At 40.4% G+C, this 22,568-nt stretch overlaps 1 protein-coding gene across 2 annotated transcripts in view; it reads left to right on the top strand.

Moving 5' to 3' along the window:
* Positions 1 to 22,568, top strand: part of LOC113407042 (POU domain, class 6, transcription factor 2) — a 384,418-nt gene that overhangs the window by 358,521 nt on the left and 3,329 nt on the right. For both annotated transcript variants that reach the window (XM_026654131.2, XM_026654132.1), the window contains 2 exons: positions 13,613 to 13,781; positions 21,842 to 22,010. In XM_026654131.2, the coding sequence (XP_026509916.2) occupies positions 13,613 to 13,781; positions 21,842 to 22,010 (338 nt within the window). The remainder of the gene's footprint in view (positions 1 to 13,612; positions 13,782 to 21,841; positions 22,011 to 22,568) is intronic.

Consider the following 22,568-nt stretch of genomic DNA (forward strand, 5'->3'; position numbering starts at 1 on the left):
GGGTGAGACTCACAAAAACTGTTGCTCTCCTGAGATCCCCTGGGAGATCCATGGATCTTAGGACAACCATGGAGCACAGAGGCCTGTTAGCAGAGGTCTAAAAAGCATCACAACTCTCTGCCGAGCCAGGTTCCTATGGAATCCCGGCTGGCTGCTGCAGAGGGGGACCCCATTCAAGCTAGAGCTGCTTGTGGACTAGACCCCCCAAAGTGGGCGAGAAGGGGGTGGATGGCAGTGGAGCCAGGGCCTCATCCCCTCCTCTGCAATGCTGATGGAGTCAGCCTCACATGGAGAGAAGCATAGTGCCTCTATGAACTGTTGCTAGGTGGTGCAACTAGTTGCAATGGGACAGTCCAATGGCTGAAGAGCCGCTATTTGGTCTTACCATATCCTATGTCAGTGGTTCATCCCACCCAAGTGCCTTGGTGTGGGCACCATAAACGCACAAGGACAAATCATGAGCTAGTGTACATTGTCACAGCTTCACTGAAGGCAATGGAGCTATGACAGTTTCCACCAGTTGAGGAACTGCTACATATTGTACAATATAAATAAAAAGAGTTACTATAAATTGCCCACCAATAAATGAAGGAGACACAGATATATGTTAAATAATGTACTTGCTTCAAGTTCTATTGAGTAGGAAGGTGAATCTTTAAAAGCAAGCAAACGAGTCCTTGGAGGGATTTTATTTTCAAAGGCGAAATAACAAATGTTTTTTCAAGTAACGTTTTTTCAAAAGATCAGCAGCTCCGGGTCCAATCCCACTGACCTTATTCAGTCAAACTCCAGGATTTCAATGGATTGCCCCGAGTAGTTCAGCACCAAAAAAAATCCCTTTCTTAAATCTATGGTAAGCTGATGTCGAATGTCCTCCTCAGTGTGGATGTAAAAAAACCTAATACAAAATTACCGGTATATTAAAAATACTATAAAATCGCTATTTTGATCGGAGCTACAGAAAAATAGTTCTTTGTGTTTGTGCTTCCTCTACTGGCTCTTCAAGCTTTTACCTAAAGCCCCCAACCAAAGTCAGTGGCATTTTTGGCATTGATTTCAACTGGAGCAGAGCTAAGGCCTAAGAACCTAGTCCTACAAGTTGATAGTGCTGATGCTCAGATAAAGAATCAAATGAGATGTAACAATACTGGCTGTTTGAAAGCTAAATGGGATTGCACAAGGTATAAATCAGTACTGAAGTTACCCTGTTATCTGCCAGACATGAACCCGTCACAATTTTTGGCTGTAGATATGAACCTTCCCTCAAGCCAGGGGTGTTTCGGTCCAACATTTTGTTTCAACTCATCTCTACTCCTCTGCTATAAAGGCTAATTTTCAGAAGAGCTGAGCACTCACAACTCCTTATAAACTCAGTGGGAGCTACAGGTACTCAGGATCTTTGAAAATCAGACCCATACTCTATCTGGTAGATAGTTTTCAAATTTCTTAAAGTATATTGGGGAGAAAAATTGCAAACCATTTTTTTTAAGTTTTGAGAGTGTAAAAATAAATCAGTGAAGTAAAAATGATGTATTAAACTAGGGTTACAGCCAATCTCAATTCATCATGCAACTTTCCATCCTTTTGGAAACACAGCAATTAAGGAAACTCTGCAAGTTGTGTCAGATATTCTTCTGCAGTAGGATCTGACTATTCATTCAATGGCTGTCCCAGTCAGTCATCACAGTGGCTCTGAGGTTTCCTCTGAATCTTTCAGCAGACCCATGAATGGTTACATAAACTGTTAGCCTTCTGGATTTTCTCTAGATACATATGAGTCCATTATAAAGTACAGTCAAGCAAAAAAGACTGCTGTAGCTCAGAGCAGCCTCTAGTCCTCAGTGACTGTATTTAATTTAAATATTTTTCTATTTTATATTTCTATTATATATTTTCCCATTGTGAGATAAAAATATATGCAATCCTGTTCAACATATTCATAAATAATCTGGAAAAAGGGGTAAACAGTGAGGTGGCTAAATTTGCAGATGATACAAAACTACTCAACATAGTTAAGCCAAAGCTGAGTGCAAGGAGTTACAAAGGGATCTCACAAAACTGGGTAACTGGGCAACAAAATGCCAGATGAAATTCAATGTTGGTAAATAGAAAGTAATGCACATTGGAAAATATAATCCAAACTGTACATACAAAATGATGGGGTCCCAAAATTAACTGTTACCACTCGAGAAAGATCTTGTGGATAATTCTCCAAAAACATCTGCTCAATGTGCAGCAGCAGTCAAAAAAGCTAACAGAATGTTAGGAACCATTAGGAAAGGGATAGATAATAAAATAGGAACTATCATAGTGCCACTATATAAAACCATGGTACTCTCACACCTTGAGGTATTTTGAGTTGAAAATATTTCTGCTCATATTTAGGCACCTGCCTGATTTTTCAGATTGCAGGGCACGCAGCAGTTCCTTTTAGAGTCAATACTGCAAAACTTATTTGTGACTATTCAAATTCAAAAGGGAAATTTGATTTGACCATATTCACATCTTGTGCTGCGCAAATAATGAAAACAGTGATTGGCTAAATCGTTTGTTCATAAATCTTTGTATCCTTTGTCAAGTACGTACCTTGTTAGCTTCTTTCTGTGTTTTTTAAATTAATGTCTAGCATTTGCGGGTGGTGTCCAGAATGACAGGAGGACAGGGTTAGAATTCAAAACAACCTTGACAAATAGGACAATTGGTCTGAAATCAACAAAATGAAATTCAATAAAGACAAGTGCAAAGTACTTCACTTAGGAAGGAAAATTCAGATGCACAATTACAACATGGGGAATAATGGGCTAAACATAGTACTGCTGAAAAGGATCTGGAGGTTTTACTGGATCACAAATTGAATGTGAGCCAACAGTGTGATGCAGGTGTGAAAAAGGCTAATATCATTCTGGAGTATATTAACAGGAGTATCATATGTTAGATATGGGAGGTAGTTGTCCTTCTCTGACCTCTGCTGGAATACTGTGTACAGTTCTGGGCACCCCACTTTAGCAAAGATGGGGACAAATTGAAGAGAGTCCAGAGGAACAAAAAATGATAAATGGTTTAGAAAACCTGACCTGTGAGGAAAAAACTGGGCATGTTTAGTCTTGAGACAAGAAGACTGAGGGGAGACCTGATAGTCTTCAATATATGAAGGGCTGTTATAAAGAGGACAGTGATAATTTGTACTCCATGTCCACTTAAAGTAGGACAAGTAGTAATGGGCTTAATCCACAGCAAGGAAGATTTGGCTTAGATATTAGGAAAACTTTCTAACTATAAGAATAGCTAAGCACTGGAATAGGCTCCCAAGGGAGGTTGTGGAACCTCTTTCATTGGAGGTTTTTAAGAACAAGTTAAACAAACACTCCTCAAGGATGGTCTAGGTATTCTTGGTCCTACCTCAGTGCGGGGGATGGATTTGATGATCTCTCAAGGTCTCTTCCTGCCCTACAATTCTATGATTCTATTCTATGATTCTATTAATATGTTCATGCATTATTCACCCAATTCTAGATTATATCCCAAATGAATGTGGGTCCAAATTATTCTGTTGTATTTTAAAATTCAGTCATACAACTTTCTCATAAGAGCCACAAGACTTGCCAAAATCAATCTATAGTCACTTTTAATTAAAACCCTCCAGGGGCGGCCACAGAAACAAAGGAATTGCCATAGCATAATGGGCCAGTGGCCCATTTAGTCCAGTATCCTGTCTCTGACAGTGGTCAGCACCAGCGGAAGATGCAAGAAACCTTACAATGAATAAGTATGAAATATAGTACTCTTAGTGGAATTTCTTTTCTAAATCCAGGCAATGAGGGTAAAATTTTCAAAAGTGCCTAAGTCCCAGTTAAAAGTCAATGGGACTTCAGCTTCTAAGTCACGTAGGAATTTTTTGAAAATTGTACCTTTAGTGATTATCTTGTGCTTTGAGTAAAAGGGTTTATATTGTTTATATACTTTCAAGCCTATCTAATGTAACTGTGGTTGGCTTATAGGAACGTCTAATGGATTTTTGAATCTTGCTACTTTCTTGGCTTGAATGATACCACGTGGCATTGACTTCCACTGGTTAATTATGTGTTGTGCAAAACATTGTTTCTTTCTATGAGTTGTAAATATATTGCTTTTTCATTTCATTGGGTGTCACCTTGTTCTATTATAAGAGAATAAGTAGAAGCTTCCTATTTATGTGCTCTAAACTATTCATTATTATATATACCTCTATCACGTCACCACCTATCCATTTCTTCTCCAAGCTATATGAAATAGTTGCTGTTTCAAAGTTTTTACTGTTTTCAAAGATATTATCAGTTTAAGCATATACAGTTGCCTATAAATATAATGAGAATTTTACTAGAACTAGTAATACCTTTCAAAACATTGAAAATGTTTAAAGTACACCTGTTGTAGGCCTCATGTTTTTAATCTCTCTTCATAAACAATTCTTTCCATGCATCTAAACATTTTCATTGCCCTCCTCTCAACCCTTTTCATTTCTGCAATAAAGTCTTTGAGATTCTGTAATCAGAACTGAACACAGTGGTAATGATGAGGTGCATCAACAACAGATATAATGGCATTATAATGTGTTTGGTATGATTCTTGGTCCTTCTCTTAATACAATCGAACATTTTGTTTGCTTTTTTGATCACCAATGCTCTTTGAGCTGGTGTTTTCAGTGAGCTGTCCACTGTGACACTTACTTACGTTTTTCCCCTGAGTTGTTACAGTTAATTTGGAACTCATCAATGTGTGTGAGCCACTGAAATTATTCTTTCTAATGTACCTCATTTTACATTTATCTATATTGTATTTCATCTGTCATGGTGTTTCCCAACCATGAATCTTAGGTCTTTTTGGAGTTCCTCATGGTCTTCTGTACTAACCTAAATCATTTTGTGTCACTTGCAGATTTTACCTGGTCATTTTTCACCATATTCTCCAGGTGTTTATTAAAATCATACAACAACACTTGTCCTAATATGAATCCTTGGGGCACCCCATAATAACCTCCCTCCGTGATAAAATTGACCATTTGTTCCTACTCTTTGTGTTTCCTCTCTTAACCAGTTCATAATCCAGAACAGAATTTCACCTCATACCCCTTGATTACTTAGTTTCCTCAATAGCCTTTTGTGAGGGACTTTATCCAAATTCATAGCATACTGACAAGTGCATCTTTTTTTTAAAAAACAGCCACTTAGCTATTGTTGTACCAGCCTGTTAACACTAATATATTTCCATACTTGGAGGACCTCAATAATAGGGCCTTTTCTGGAGCTTACCCCAGCCATCACAATACTCTTCTCTGAAGAACTGACTTTCATAGGTTTGCACCAATGTAACTGACAGGAGAACTTGGCCAATGAACTGTAGTTCTAAATATATCACTTGTGTTGAAAACACGCTCCAATTCATGTATCACTTTAACACAATATTCCTAATAGTTGGCGCTATCATGATCACCTGCTCGCCCACAGCACATTGCTAAGGCTGCTGTGTTATTTTCCAGTCTGCTTTAGGTGAGATAGTTAGCTTTGCATTTAATGTACTTTCTTGCTATTGTCTTGCTATTTCCTTCTACATAGCAGATTCAGTAAATCTGGTATGTAGTCTGACTTGTCCTCAGTCTTGTCTTGTCTACAGTGCCTGCCAAAACTTTTAATATTTCATTGTGTCTTTCAGCACTAGTGCCCTGGGGTCCTGCTACACTCCAACAGGATAAAATGTGCTGCAAGGCAGCATTCTCCTACATATTCTGCACCTCCCATCATTTGCCTGTATGTTCTAAATCAGCTGTTGCTGAAAGGCTGAGGACAGCTCTCAGATGGGACTGTGTTCATTTTTTGTACATCTGCTTTCCAAATTTCAGGCCAAGAAAGTTTTCTTCCTGCAGCTTCTTCCCACCAGATCCACTGTCCCACCTCATTACCACAACTCCATACAATCCCTTGTTTTCTTTTCTCACATTAAAATCTAACTTGCTCTTCATCATTTCTTCTCCAATGTGCTATTGTTGCTTTGTTGTTTTATGAAGACCATGCTCTTCTTTCTCTGTGTTTCAACATAGCCACTAAATTGTGGTATCTCAGTCTAACTTCACTCTCTTCCTTTGCTTTTCATAGTATCTGATTTTTCTTGATGATGCTGATGACGCCAGTTTTTCTCATTTCTTCATCAGTTGCACATCTGTGTCTCTGGCACACTAATGACATTCTCCATAATCCTTCAGCCAATTACATGGGTGAAATAGTAGTGTAATTTTGGGGTAGAAACAACTTTGTCCATTATCACTGTTTTAGAGTGGTAGAATAAGGCTGCAAAATACTCGTAGTAACCTTCCAATAAAACTAAGGATTTCAGAAGTCTGCAAGGTCACCTATGTGTGTACCTATGGCTTTCATCACAGTAGTATCTGAGAGTGTCACAACCAATACTGTATCTTCAAAACATCTCTGAGGGATGAAAATATTATTATCCCCATTTTACAGATGGGGACCTGAGGCACAGAGAGATTAAGGCCTGGTCCACACTAACCCCCCACTTCGGACTAAGGTACGCAAATTCAGCTATGTTAATAACGTAGCTGAATTCGAAGTACCTTAGTCCGAACTTACCGTGAGTCCAGACGCGGCAGGCAGGCTCCCCCGTCGATGCCGCATACTCCTCTTGCCGAGCTGGAGTACCGGCGTCGACGGCGAGCACTTCCGGGATCGATTTATCGCGTCTAGACAAGACGCGATAAATCGATCCCAGAAGATCGATTGCCTGCCGCCGAACTAGGAAGTAAGTGTAGACGTACCCTAAGGCTTCAATCAACTTAATATTAAGCATGTTAGTTGGTATCATCCCTGTTGTGTTAAGCACTTAAGTATGTGTTTAAGTCTAATTGATACAATAGTATTTTTATTTCAGTACTGATGGTGGGCCAGGAGACTGAATGCTGCATTAAAAGTATATTTTGTACAAAAAATAAGTGTGTGTAATCAAACAACCAACAAATTGTTGGAAGATATATGTATGTATAGGTATATGTATGTGTATGTGTGTATAAGGGTGTGGATGGATGGATGGATGACTAGATAGATACACATACTCACACCTATACCAGATATATATATGTTCTAGATAGGGGTGTGTGTGTGTATACAGATATATACCTATACAAACTGTGGCAGAACTCTGGCTTTGCCTCGGCGGGTCCTGCACTTCTAGGCAGTTAGGCTGGCCTCAGAGGTTTGCTGTGACCCTCAGTGTAGCCTCTCTCCCCTCCTAGAGGCAAGGGTTATAGCTTACTGAGCCACCTTCATCATCAGCCAGTCTACGGGTTTGGTGCAAGAACCCTCTTTAGTACCAGTCTTCCTTCTCAGGGAGCGTTTGTGGGGGAGGGTGGAGGTTGGGGGAAACTGGGCCTGCCCTCTTCTCCAGGTTCCAGGGACCCTAATTGGCAATGGCAACAGGTAATTTTCCTATACTACCAGAGCTATAGCCCTTCCCTGGGCTACTTCCCCAAACGGCCCGTCCTAGCACCCTCCTTGGTACCTGACCACTCTTGTTCTTCCGGGTCATTTACTGCACACCTTCTTTCTCCCAGTCATCCCACAACACACCTTCTTACTCCCAGCTTCTACCAGTCGGCCTCTATGAAGGGGCTTCCTTTTAACCTAGCCCCAGCCAGTTCTAAATGGGCTTCAGGTGATCTGATTGGCCTGTTTCCTTTGATTGTTTCTAATCAGTTCTTAATTGGTTCCAGGTGTCTTATGGAGACTGCCTGACTTAATTGCTTCTAGCACCTTCCTGACTGCTCTGAGGTAGCCCCTGTCCTGGTCACTCAGGAAACAGAAAACTATTAATCCAGTGTGTTTTCCATCTACCAGACTCCTGCACCCAACCGGTCTGGGTCTGTCACAATACATATACCTTCCACAAGGAATTTGTTGGTTGTTTGTGGTACATCAGCAATAAAAATATGGCTACTGATCAACTTTCTCTTTAACCTGATTTACTGTGGTCATAGGCTGCATTTTACAACTCAACAAGTTGGACTTTGAGTGCAATTCTGGTCCCACAAGCAAAGCTCAAGGAATACGGCCTTGCACGAGGGACATAGGCAGATAATGTGGGGATGGAATCCTTGTCCCAACTCAGGTGTAGGATCCAGTACACCTGCATGCCCTATCCACAGCTAGGAGTGTTCACGGGCTGTACTAGTGGCAGTGCCCTGCTGTTCTCCCTGTCTGAAGGTTTGACGCTCAGGATGCACAATGTGTGTTTGAACCTTTTGACCGTACCACACCACTTTCCCACATGTGCACACACTCTTCGCCTGGGCACTGTTTGTAGAATCTCCCTATAACATTCTCCCTAGACATAAGATGGTTATAAGTATATTTTGAAATGTCAAATATGGGTCTCATTCTGCAGTCAAATCCACTTGTGTAAAATCTTACTCCTGTGTAAAACTCCACATAGGAGTGAAGCTCCATGTGTATAAATCTATTTGCAAGACTGGACCCTCTGAGGGTGGATAGAATGGGATGCTGTGTGTTTGTACTTGCTGTGTGTATGCTAAATTTAGGCTGTGGGCACAGTGTTTGGGTCTGAGTGTGCCTGCTTTGGTGTAGCTTGATTGTGAATGGGATTTGGTGTGAGGTGCAAGCATGTAAGGATGTGTGTTTTGCTGAGCACTGCAAGATTAATAAATTGTTTTTGAATGCCATGCCTGTTTATGCAGGGAGTAATATTACAGTATCACTAGTTCTGAGGCCCAAAGGAAATATAAATAGAACACCTCTTTAATAGTGGAGAATGTGGGATAGGCATTTATTAAGGCTGGTAAAAAATTTTGATTGAAACTATTTTTCCATGGAAAACTGGGTTTTTGACTAAATGAAATTCTTCACAAAAAGGGTCTGCTTTCCACTGAAATTTTCAATTTTTCATCAAAATACTGGATGCCTGAAACCCAAAATATTTCTATAGAAAACTGAAATATTTCAATTCTGAAGTGTTGCTATGTTGCCTCATGGAAGTTGTATTTCAGGTGCCTTATGCTCCCATTCACCTCTATGAGCTGGACTTCATCTCTCATGATGTGCTATATCCATGACACTGTCATGATGCACCATCTCCCCTCACCAAGAGGAGAGCCTGTGGTGCATCATGGGATATGTAGTCTAACCAGGGAATACAGCCTATGGAGGGGAATGGGAACATCAGTCACCCAAACTACAACTCCCATGAGGCATAGTGGTGGCATTTCAGTATCAAGATAGTTCATATTTTGATTTTGTGACAAAAATTCAATTTGTCTGTGGAAAACTTTGACAAAAAATAATTTTTCATTTTTGTCAAATTTTCCATGGGGGGGGAAATTCTGACCAGCTTTAATTATATTTCTCAAAAAATAGTACTTACATCAGAAAAACTACAGTCCTCTTTTTTATTACCAAAATCTTATTTTTAAATTTTTCATACCATTCTTGTCATTCTTGTTAGTCTCACCTACTCTGTCCTTTTTCTCATTCTTGTTGCCTTTCTCCTCCCTTTCTTTTCTTGATTGGTTGTCTATTTCCTCTTCTCTCAGAGTTCCTCTCCTTTCACTCTTTTCTGTAGGGTCATATTTTGCCTAGATCTTTGTCCATACACCAAGTAAAGTCAATTTCAGTTCTGTGTGCAGTTTGGGAGCAGACTGTTTCCCCTAGTTTGGTCTTTATTTCCTCTTCTCTCACTCTTTTCCTCTCATAGTCTATGCAAAATCATAGCACAGTCCTGCAATTTATAAATAAATAAATTTATCCCATCTCCTAGAACTGGAAGGGACCTTGAAAGGTCATCAAGTCCAGCCCCCTGCCTTCACTAGCATGACCAAATATTGATTTTGCCCCAGATCCCTAAGTGGCCCCCTCAAGGATTGAACTCACATTAGCAGGCCAATGCTCAAACCACTGAGCTATCCCTCCTCCCTATGTTCCACAATTGACTTGTAACTTTCTGGTGCAGGTCAGAAGGTCACCAATTTCACCTGTGGGCCTTATTGTATATTTACAGCCAACAATCCCAGATGTGGCAAAATAACACACACAATCATTTGAGTGACAAAATTCAGTTTTATGGGCATAATTCTGTCCTCACTTATGCCGGCATAAATCAGGACTAACTCCATTGATGTAAAATTGGTGGAAGAGAGATAAGAATCTGGCCCTTTCCATTTATGCACTTTTGTGAAAATGCAGTCATTATTCTTGTAAAATATTATGCTCTATTTTGACATTTTTCATGTTCATCTTATTTCTGTGGCTGTAGCACATACATGTATCCCTGCCAGATTCTGATCACTGTTGCATACAATAGTCATTCTCTGTCTGCCCTCTACATCCACCTACACAGAGTGATACATACAGCAACAGCTGCTGCAATTTCTATACACCCTTCTGTCTTTAGATGGAAAATGTAGAATAGTCATAAATATATCTCATGGCTTACATACATGTCCAAAATTGGAAAAAACGTCAACTCTTGCATTAGCTTGAATTGATTGTGTCATCTGGAAAAGTCAGAGTTAAACAAACTGCATTATTCGCAATCTAATCATCACCTCTCTTTAAGTCCTATTTCTGGAATGGAAATTATAGTGGATGAAAACAGAGAGAGTACTTTAATGCAATTTCATGTCATAGAACACCATCATTGTTCTTTAAGCATGACATTTACAGCCCACCCATCACACCAGTAAAACAGGGGGTTTGCAGGAAACTATACGGGAGGGAGAGAGGATGGAATCTACCCTTTACCCATGGATATGATATGGGGTAATTCTCCAGCCTTTCTGACGGGACTGGAAGAGAAGCCACCCACTCAGAGGCACTGGTCCTGAAAGCACCGCTCTGATGTGGCTTATGCAGAAGGGATGGAATGGCCAGCTCTGCCATAATCAGGGAGTGCAAAATTCTCCCTCCATGAGCGCCTTCCTTACCGCCCAGCATTACTGCAGTAGTTCTGCTGTGCTGGGGGGGGTTCTATGGACATTTTGCCCATCCTCCCCAACTGAAAAAAAATCTTTACCGGTATTTGATGTATTGAGATTTTTGAAAGTTGCAAGTGTGTCAGTCACATCCTTGGCCAGTATAACTCTGATAGGGCTTGAAGTTCTTTGGAGAAAATCCAGTTGTTTAACTAAACCTCAAGACTGTGAAATGATTTTGCTTTTCGATCCATAAGGAAACTATAGTAGACTAGAGCTGGTAGACTGACTTACACAAGTAAATGAAATTAATCGTTAAAAAAAACCATGATTTCCCCCCGGACCTCCAATTTTTGAATTGTTCTATAATAGGAATAAGTACATTAAAGTAAAAGAGATGCAAATATGTGTTCCAAAGGAGGTGGTAAGCCACCTTGGATTAGATCAAGTACAGCTAACAGGTATCAGTTGTTCTGGGTACTTTAATTGTTTCTCTGTTTATCATCAGTCTTTTTGTGTGTATGTGGAATGTACTCCTAATTTTGGGTGCTACTAAAGATACCAAAGAGACCTCTTACCTGAAGCCACTTGTTCAGTAAAATCAAACAATAATTTTCTTTATGCACCTTAAAAATTCAAATATAACTCATTCCTCCTCAACAACACCAAATGGTTCTTTATTTCCTCACTGTGAGGACTCACAGGGCTAACAATTAGCATGACTTATGAGTCCTTTTTGTTCATTTTTGTAGTCTTTTAGGCCTACAGAAAGAATCAATATGTTATAAAGCAATAATAAGGACTTGTTATCTTAAGATGATATATTATGGTATTTTACTGTAGTCTAATAAGGCTGTGCCAGGTTCTAATAAATCTATAATATTATGATGTAGTAAGGCTGTTTTATATTATAGGATAATATATCCCACCTTCATTCCAGGTAAAGATCTCTTCTTGAATTTGTTGGGAATTTTGTGTAAAATCAGTGGGACAGAATGACCTCACTGAACATTAAGCGGAGAGGGTACTGTCTGGCTTGTTGGAAAAGGTGTGTTCCCCTTTAAGGGCTAGGGAGTGATTTGCGGCGGCAGTTCCATACCAGGTCAGAGTGGGGGTGCTCACCCACCCCCGCCCCCAGGTGACCAGAAGAAAGCGGGGACTGTATATGTCTATGCTGGTGCATGAAAAAACCTTTTTTATCTGGACCAGGGAGAGCAGCACGCACCCTCCCGCCTGTGGAGGTAGTTAAATACCAGGTTTTGTCATAATCCACTGTGGGCATTATGCCAGTCACACCTTTCTCAGAGGGACGGGAAGGAATTTTTCCCTCAGCCCCAGGTCAGCCAAGGTGACATGGGGGGGGAGGATTCGCCTTCTCCACAGCAGGTTGGGGGTTTAGTTCAGGCAAAAAAGAAATGGGAGTTAGGTTATGATGTTGCAGCTCACTGTTTAAGCATGGGATGGATGTCCAGTGCAGGTACTCCATAGGGAAGGGATACAGTGATCAGATAAAATGGATTGGTTAAGAAGGTATTCTTTAAAGGAGTGGAAACAAGGGGGGCTCTGGGCTCTTATGACCAGTATGTCAGGGAGTCATCCCTCCTGCTCCTTTATAACCCCCCCCAACCTTCATTTGAGGAGGGGATGAGGTCCCAGCAGTGAACTGGCTAGGGACCAGGATGGGTAAAGGGGGAGGGCAGACAGCAGCCCTCCCCTCTTGGGTAGGTGTAAATGTTTATGGAATTATCTGCACTGTACAATTCTATCTGTCGGGTACTCCTGGACATTTAGGAATAAAGTTGCAGCCTAATTGAATGACATCCGGTGTCTCCTGTCCTTCTTCCGGCATACCCGGACAATGGTCTTTAGCTTTTCAGGCCTGCATAAGAGTTCATTATTAGGAGAAAGGGTCTGATTCTCCTCTTGCTTCCTCCACTGTAAATCAGAAGTATCTCCACTAAAGTTAACAGGGTTATACCATTGTAAAGTTGGTGGAATATCAGAGTCAGATCCATAATGTATCATTGTATATGAATTGCATCTAGCCATATTTGAGGAACATCTTATCTATTGGAAAATAGAGAGAGAAATGTCAATCCTGATGGTACGTGAGTGGATTTCAGAAGTGTCACAGTGTGCTACCAAGAAAGAACAGGTTTGTGGACTAAGGAATAATAAAGCATTACAAATAATTTTGAATCATTGGTTAGTGTCATAAAATGGACTATTCCTTTATTTATAGCCCCCATGGTCCCATTCTGAAAGGACCCTTCCACCTTCATGAAACCTCGTTGACTTACATAGGGAATTAGGGCTTGCCTTCATGGATCAGGTTGTAGGGTGAGGGCTTATATTGATAAAATCAGAGTCTTGCTGGATGTAGCAGGAATCTCTCTGATACTCATTTCAATAAAGAAAATATATAAAGAACCTCTGAAGTTTTTAGTAGTAGAGAAATTATCTGATTATATTAAACAAAATTGGAAGGGTGGTGGTTTGACGCAGCTCAAGCTGCCCCTGTCAACCCTTTGTCATCTAAACTTCGCACATGGTATTATATACTCATTCAGAGTCAATAGTTTCTTTGGGAAAGTCTTTGATTACTAGTACATTTCTAAATTTTTATTCTTACATTTTAACATATAGCTCCATCAGCCCTCCCAGACGCAAGTGGGACAAGCAGCCTCACAATCCAACCTTCTGCATTTGGCTCACAGTCAAGCATCTATGTCTCAAAGCCCAGTGCGTCAGGCTTCCTCTTCTTCCTCCTCATCCTCCTCCTCTTCAGCTTTGAGTGTTGGCCAGTTAGTCAGCAGTAAGTATTGCGCCCTGGCTCTCTCTATTTCTCCTATCTGTTTGTTTCCATTCTTGCTTATCTTCCTTATCTACCTTTCCTTCTTATTCATATAATGGACTGTATATTGCTAACTGGAGTAATCTTTGCCAATAAGAACTGCTCAGTGCTGTGATTCAAGGGGCCTAAGAAATCCAAACCAGCACTAAAAATGGTCATAAGAACTGTAGTAGCCCTTGATTGATTACCCTAATTGTGGACAAAGTGGCAGCCTATCCTCATTCTTAAAACTAAAAGGTATTTCATATTGTGCCAATCTCTAACTATGTGAGATCAGAATGATACCTACATGGGGGGTGGACTACCCAAAATCTGCCTACTGTGGGGTTTATGCACCTTCCTTTGAAGCATCTGTTGCTGGCCACTATCAAACAGTATGCTTGACTAGATGGATCTTGGATCTGATCCAGGCTGGCAAGTGCAATGTTCCTTTAACCAACCTAGAAACTGAAGCTGGTGCAGAATATATCAGCCTGCTTATTAAGTAGTGTATCTTTCCAGGAACGTATGACACCAGTGCTCAATGGTATGCACTGGCTGCCTGCTGGTTTCTGGATATTGCTTAAAGTGAGGTTTATTTACCCCCAACAGCTTCAATGGGACAAGATCAGGAAAATATGAAAAAATGTACCAAATATGTGACGCCCTCAAAAAGTTGCCTTAGATAACTAATTTGTGTGTGAACTGACTAATTTGTGTGTGGACAGGGGAGTAACCGGACAGCAAGGCTTCCCTCTACTCACCTGTGTGAGCTGCCTTGGCCCTGAATTCCAGCTATAAGTGGTCAGAGGCACTGTATGCCCAATTACTCTCCATTTGGGCAAATGGATGGAGCGTGGGCAAGGAATGAATAAAGCCTTGGCTCCATCCCTACCCATACATTGGCCGGCATGGCTGAGATAATACACCAAGGATAATAATTTAGGACCTGACCTAATGCCCATTGAAGTCAATTGAAAGCCTCACATTGACTTCAGTGGGATCAGTCCCTTACTGCTCCAACAGGCAAGCAGGAGATCAGTACCTCATGGGATAGCAAGGCAGGAATTGTGGCCCTTTAAACAACAATTTGGTCCCTGTCCTGCTCCTAAAAGCTCTGTCTAGTCTTGAGCTACAATTCAGCCCTATATAATTTTACCGCAGTAGGGATTTGCAGTATTTTCAGGTATAATTAGTGAGAATATTAACATTGCAAATATTCATGTGCCCATGTCTATTTATAAGAGACAAAAGAGGCAAGTTACTTAAGGGTGACATCTGTGTGATGATCTAATGAATTACTTAGGGCAAGATTTTGCCATCCTTACTCACATTGAGTAATAACTTATTCTACAGGTAGCCCTACTGAAATCCATGGACTAAGGTGCTACTCAACATGAGTAAGGGTAACAGAATCTGGCCCTTCATAGCTTCCAGTGAAATACATTTTCCATGTTGTCTGTTTCTGTTTGTTTTTCATTCTATGTATATATTTTCTTTGTGATTTTACATCCGTTTTCCCCCAATATGTTTTCTAAAATCTTTCAGCCTTTTTTAAAATTTCTGTATATTTTCTCTAATTTCCTTCTTTCTATTATAGATTATCTCCGATGATGTCCTGTGATACCTTTTTATGTTTCCCTTTGTGTTTCATTTTTCTTTTCCTCTCTCTCTTGCCTGTCTTTTTCCTTAAAAGGTTTTTATTTTAATTTTAGCTTTTAGGGTCAGATCTTGCAGTTGTTAGTCCTCATTCAGGCAAAGCTATTCGTTTAAATAAGAGTTTGGCCTGAGCAAGGACTGCAAGTTTCACTCCTGTTTTTTTCTTTTCCCTGTACGCTGTACTTATCCTTATTCTCTTATCCTGTGTGTGTACTCTTTTCTCAGATAATTCACTCCTTCTCCCCACTTGTTACCTTTCTTTCTTTCTTTCTTTCTTTCTTTCTTTCTTTCTTTCTTTCTTTCTATCAACATACCCCAAAAGAAAAAATGTTAAGGGTCTTTTTTCTCCTACTTCCCCTTCCAGTTCCCTAACCTCTAATTCTTCTTTCCCCTCGTTTCTTGATCTTTCTCACCACATGTTTTCAGGTATCTAAAAGGGTGTCATAAGGAAGAGGGAGAAAACTTGTTCACCTTAGCCTCTAAGGATAGAACAAGAAGCAATGGGCTTAAACTGCAGCAAGGGAGGTCTAGGTTGGACATTAGGAAAAAGTTCCTAACTGTCAGGGTGGTTAAACACTGGAATAAATTGCCTAGGGAAGTTGTGGAATCTCCATCTCTGGAGATATTTAAGAGTAGGTTAGATAAATGTCTATCAGGGATGGTCTAGACAGTATTTGGTCCTGCCATGCGGGCAGGGGACTGGACTCGATGACCTCTCGAGGTCCCTTCCAGTCCTAGAATCTATGAATCTATGAATCTATGTTGCTATGAATACCATATCCCTCTTCCTCACACTATGGGACCCATCTCTCCCTGAATCCAATTCCCTCTTTGTCTATCCAGGTCATCCATTACCATAGTATCTGAGCACTTCCCACAAAAAAATAAACTACAACAAAGCTATTTCTCTTTTCCTTTTCCCCTCTCCTGTGAGCCCACATGTTTCCCAACAGCACTGTCTTGTCCTGCCTCTCCCTGCCCTATTTACTTTCTGTTGCCCTTACCTGGCCAGCTACCCTCTATTCTGTCTTCCATGGTGAAGAAGTCCTCACCCACATCTTCCCTCTTGCTGGTGTTCCTCATACAGGACTTCTACCTTCCCTCAGGGAGTGTTATTTTCTCTGCACTGTTTTTTGTCCATTACTACACAGATAGGAACAGATTTGCACTCTGCAGGAGAAAGCAGAGCACACCCAGGCCTTACTTAATCCCTGCAGAGCTGACACTGGAAGGAGGCATCCCTGAAGAAAGAGGAAAGCTCTCCAAGGCAGGAGAACAGGAAAGAATCTGTAGGAGCTTTTGAATTCCCTGGTTTCACACCAGATTCTCTTGCCTCCTCCCCCATTAATGCCCCCAGCACCAGATAGGAAATTCCATGTGGCGTCTTCTCTGTCTCCTCAAGTGGAGGGGTTCCCAGTGTGCATCTCTCCCTGTAGAGGTCCCAAATGGCTCCTTCTCCTCTCAGCAGAAGCTGGTAGCTCTGCAGCCATGGTAGAGCTTTAATCTAAACACTGATACTATTGACCGTGACAACTCCATAAGACAGGCATATACCCCTTTTTCCTCATTGGCACTGTACTATCTACTCCACGCTATCAGCTGGACTTAAAAATCAATCGCCTTCTTTACAATGTAGAATGAGAAATTTGCATTAAAACAGGAGGGAAATTACAGACCTAGCAAGAAAGATGGCAAGGAAAATCTAACGTGGCAATAGTGTGAGATGGGCCTGAGCCATTATAGATGATTGTGTCAAAGGACACGTACAAAAACCTATATACTGCATATATGAGCAGTAAGGGTCTGACTGAAGTCAGAGGAGTCTTTCCATAGACTTCAATTGGCTTTGGATCAGACTCTAAATAGAAATCTGATCAAATCTGATCCAAAAACTACTTTCTGCAAAATTCAGGGGTGGAAGAAAGTATTTCAGTACTACCCCTGTCTACTAATACAATCCCTATTCTAAAGACATCACATGACAGTAACATGCCATTTCACGAACACAGATACCAGCTATTCTCTACCATGCATGTCAGATCTTTTCCTCCCCAGTTCGTGTTTTGCATGATAGGTTTTGATTTCCATTCCCAAGGAGGAGTTCAGGCTAATTCTTCCCTAGTCCAAGATCCCAGTGCAGGAAATGATCTTCACAAGGAATCCACTCTTGCAACCCTGCCATAGCAAAAGAGTCCAGTTGCAATAAAACTCAACACAATGCATCCATAATCATGTACAAACAAACAAGCCTTAGCTTCTTACATCCTTTATCTTTCCCTCCCAACAGGTTTCAGTCTTTCCACCAACTCCCAGCAATAGCTATAAATACCCTTAATACTGAGTTTGCTGCTTTCAGAACTACATTTAAAAGTGCTTTGGAAATGACTGATTTGTCCATTGGTCTGTCCCTAGCATCCCCACTCAGAGTCCTAAAGCAAAGAAAGGAAAGAAATGGAGGAGGCCATTATCTTAATGCCTTGTATCATTTGGATCACTCAGGGGACTCTTTACAACTTATTGTGTCAGTGGGGCTATATACATTTCTGAAAAGATTTAGAAAGGCATAAAGGACAGTTAGGCTCCCAACTCCCATTTGTGTCTTTGAAAATTTCCCCCTTAGTAACCAGTGTGGTATGTAAGTCATGTGTGTACAGCAAGTAGGAATATTTCAGACATTTATGGGCTAATGGTTAGTTTCTGTGAACAGTCGTACTTTGTAAACCTGAATGATCTTAGTTATATTTACACACACTAACGAGATATAAAAATATACAATTGACACATATATATTACACACACACACACGTATAATGCGTGTGTATATGTATATGCACATACCTGCATGAAATACATATAAGTCCTAATTTATCTGATATACTGAGCACATGCAGCCCCCACTGACTTCAACAGGAGTTCCATAGTTGAGTGCTCAACACTACACACACACGCATACAAAGGCCCACAGTAAGGGATATAAACCACCGCAATTTCATTTTTAATATCCAAGCTGTTTTCAACTATAGCAGAGAAAAATAGCATTGTTTCTGATAAAAATTATTTGGGTTTTTATTATTATATTTTAAAACATTCTAATCATCATAGGCTAAACTGATATGCTAAAAATCTCTCTCTTTTTCTCTCATTGGTCTAAGAGCCTTTTTAGATGGAGTTTCAATGCTAAGGGAATTTTTACATCAGATTATAAACCCCTGAAAATGAAAGCTTTGTTACTGTAATACTGACAAGTCCTTAACTGTAGCAGTACTAGCAGGAGCCACTATAATATGGTGTTCAGCACAGTAATGTAGCCTAGCACAGTCCTCGGACAGCTACTTGCATTTACAGAAATTGATGGGTTATTGTGCTGAAAACTTTTCACCTAAGAAGTCTCAGAAATGAGGTGAAGAACAATAGAGATGTCTCGCTGGGAGAATGCCTTCACTACACGCAGGATTGAACAAGACTTTGAAATCTTCCACCATCCTAGTCCCATGCTGTCTCCGGCTTGGTGAATGCCTTCATTTAGCCAGGGATCAGTAGCTTTGGGGGGGGGGGGAGTTTCATTCTACAGCTGTTGTGTCATTTCCCTTGATAAGTCCTAAATTGACCGAGTTATCCAGCACCAAAGGAGCCTTCCTATGGTAGACATCCTTTATTATGTGCCCTTTCAGGGACAAAGGCTTCTGTGGCAGTAAACTGCTATAGAGGAAAAGGACAAATTTATTCTCACAGCTTCATGAGCATTATCTTCTGGGTCTAATGTAAAAGTAAAATATTGTGCAGCACTACCGTCTAAAACACGATGGCTGACGTTGCAAATACTCTGTTGCTTGGTTGGCAACCTGACGGGGTGCAGAATGTAAACCCTGAAAGGATTTTTCCCCACAAAGACATGTTTTAAGCACTGATTATAAAATTAAGATGTTTCAAACAGAAATATTTGGATGGGGTGGGCTTGAGTGGTTTTTTGGTTTTGGTTTGGTTGATTTGTTTGCACTTGTTCCAGCTAAAGCAGAAAAGACTTAATTTCAGATTTAAAGACTCAGCCCATTTTCATCAGTTGTGCATATTTTAAGCTCCAAAGGAAAAATCAATTGCAGCCCCTTGTGTGAGCCAAAGACAATCAGAGAAGACTGTGAGCGTTATTTGTTGAAACTGGAGGAGATTTTCAAAGGCAAAATGGTAGTGAAGCATCTAAGTCCCTTTGACTCAAAAAGTAATAGCAACAAAAATTTTAAGTACATCAGAAGCAGGAAGCCTGCTAAACAACCAGTGGGGCCACTGGACGATCGAGATGCTAAAGGAGCATTCAAGAACGATAAGGCCATTGCAGAGAAACTAAATGAATTCTTTGCATCGGTCTTCAAGGCTGAGTGTGAGGGAAATTCCTAAACCTGAGCCATTCTTTGTAGGTGACAAATCTGAGGAACTGTCGCAGACTGAGGTGTCATTAGAGGAGGTTTTGGAACAAATTGATAAACTAAACAGTAATAAGTCACCAGGACCAGATGGTATTCACCAAAAAATTCTGAAGGAACTCAAATGTGAAATTGCAGAACTACTAACTGTAGTCTGTAACCTATCATTTAAATCAGCTTCTGTACCAAATGACTGGAGGATATAATGTGACGCCAATTTTTTAAAAGGGCTACAGAGGTGATCCCAGCAATTATAGGCTGGTAAGCCTGATTTCAGTACCGGGCAAACTAGTAGAAACTAAAGTAAAGAACGAAATTGTCAGATACATAGATGAACATAATTTGTTGGGGAAGATTCAACATGGTTTTTATAAAAGGAAATCGTGCCTCACCAATCTACTAGAATTCTTTGAGGGGGTCAACAAGCATATAGACCAGGGGGATCCAGTGGATATAGTGTACTTAGATTTTCAGAAAGCCTTTGACAAGGTCCCTCACTAAAGGCTCTTAAGCAAAGTAAGCTGTTATAGGATAAGAGGGAAGGTCCTCTCATGGACTGGTAACTGGTTAAAAGATAGGAAACAAAGGGTAGGAATAAATAGTTAGTTTTCAGAATGGAAAACGGTAAATAGTGGCGTCTCCTAGGGGTCTGTATTGGAACCAGCCCTATTCAACATATTCATAAATCTTGAAAAAGGGGTAAACAGTGAGGTGGCAAAATTTGCAGATGACACAAAACTACTCAAGATAGTTAAGTCCCAAGCAGACTGTGAAGAGCTACAAAAGGGTCTCACAAAACTGGATGACTGGGCAACAAAATGCAGATGAAATTCAATGTTGATAAATGCAAAGTAATGCACATTTGAAAACATAATCCCAACCATACATATGAAATGATGAGGTCTAAATTAGCTGTTACCACTCAAGAAAGAGATCTTGGAGTCGTTGTGGATAGTTCTCTGAAAACATCCACTAAATGTGCAGCACCAGTCAAAAAAGCGAAAATGTTGGGAATCATTAAGAAAGGGATAGATATTAAGAAAGAAAATATATTGCCTCTATATAAATCCATGGTATGCCCACATCTTGAATACTGCATGCAGATGTGGTCGCCCCATCTCAAAAAAGATATATTGGAATTGGAAAAGGTTCAGAAAAGGACAACAAAAATGATTAGGGGTATGGAGTGTCTGCCATATGAGGAGAGATTAGTAAGACTGGGACTTTTCAGCTTGGAAAAAAGACGACTAAGGGGGGATATGATAGAGGTCTATAAAATCATGACTGGTGTGGAGAAAGTAAACAAGGAAGTGTTATTTACTCCTTCTCATAATACAAGAACTAGGGGTCACTAAATGAAATTAATAGGCAGCAGGTTTAAAACAAACAAAAGGAAGTATTTTTTCACACAACTCACAGTCAACCTGTGGAACTCCTTGCCAGAGGATGTTGAGAAAGCCAAGACTATAACAGGGTTCAAAAAAGAACTAGATACATTCATGGAGGATAGGTCCATCAATGGCTATTAGCCAGTATGGGCAGGGATGGTGTCCCTAGCCTCTGTTTTCCAGAAGCTGAGAATGGGCAACAGAGGATGGCTCACTTGATGATTACCTGTTCTGTTTATTCTCCCTGTAAGAAGACATGATACTGGGCTAGATGGACCTATGGTCTGACCGGTATGGCCGTTCTTAAGTTCTTACGAGGTAGGCACCTACCTGCCATTTGTGCCTTTGAAAATCTTCCCTACTGCCTGGAAATGAACTGTAAATACCTTGCTCTACAAACTTGGTAGTGTTTTAGTGAAGAAAATAGTTAAGAATGTTTTGTAACTTCTGACAGTACCAATCTGTCTCTGTTAGGGGAAAAAAATCCACTTTACACTTCCCAAGAAAATGCAGTAATCCTGGACGGCTCAAATGACTAGTCTGAAGCATTTACACAATTTAAAAAATATTTCAACAGATCCTCAAACAGCCACTGGTGAGGTGGATGGGGTGAATTTGGAGGAAATCCGAGAATTTGCCAAAGCTTTTAAAATCCGGCGCCTGTCTCTTGGTCTGACACAGACTCAAGTTGGCCAAGCTCTAAGTGCCACAGAAGGCCCAGCCTATAGCCAGTCTGCCATCTGCAGGTAACAAGTTACATAATAAGCTATATTCTCCTCTCTTTGTTCTTAATTGTATTTATTAATCTGGAGTATACGAGTATTTTAATCATGTGTCCTTAGAATTCATTACTTACTTAGACTAGCAAATAATGTTGGTATCTGGCAGATAAACTGTACTTACTGTGTGCCTCCAAAGCAAGTTTTGTCTTTTCCTTTTTTAACAAAAAGTATGAAACAATAAATATGTTCCTGGCATTGAGATTTAATTCAGTAGTGGAGCTGGAGACCCTGCTGATGCTGTATAAGCACCAGCTGACCCTCTTCATACTGTGCCATTTTCTACAGATAGGGTTACTGAACAGATATTTCATGGCTGCATCCCTGCTAAGTTAAAGCCTGTATTATTGTGGTTTGCACTTCACATACAGGATGTTAATAATGATTTACCTAGGCAACACAGAAGGGAGAAAAAATTTACTACACGGTATCTTGCAAACTTTCTAGTGTTAATCTTTTTATTACCCAAGTGTTTAAAAAATGTACAGAAAATGAGTAAGAATCTGCTCTAATTTTAAGAAAAAA

Source organism: Terrapene carolina, unplaced genomic scaffold (genome assembly GCF_002925995.2).
Source record: "Terrapene carolina triunguis isolate 2854851 unplaced genomic scaffold, T_m_triunguis-2.0 Scaffold182, whole genome shotgun sequence".
NCBI lineage: Eukaryota > Metazoa > Chordata > Testudines > Emydidae > Terrapene > Terrapene triunguis.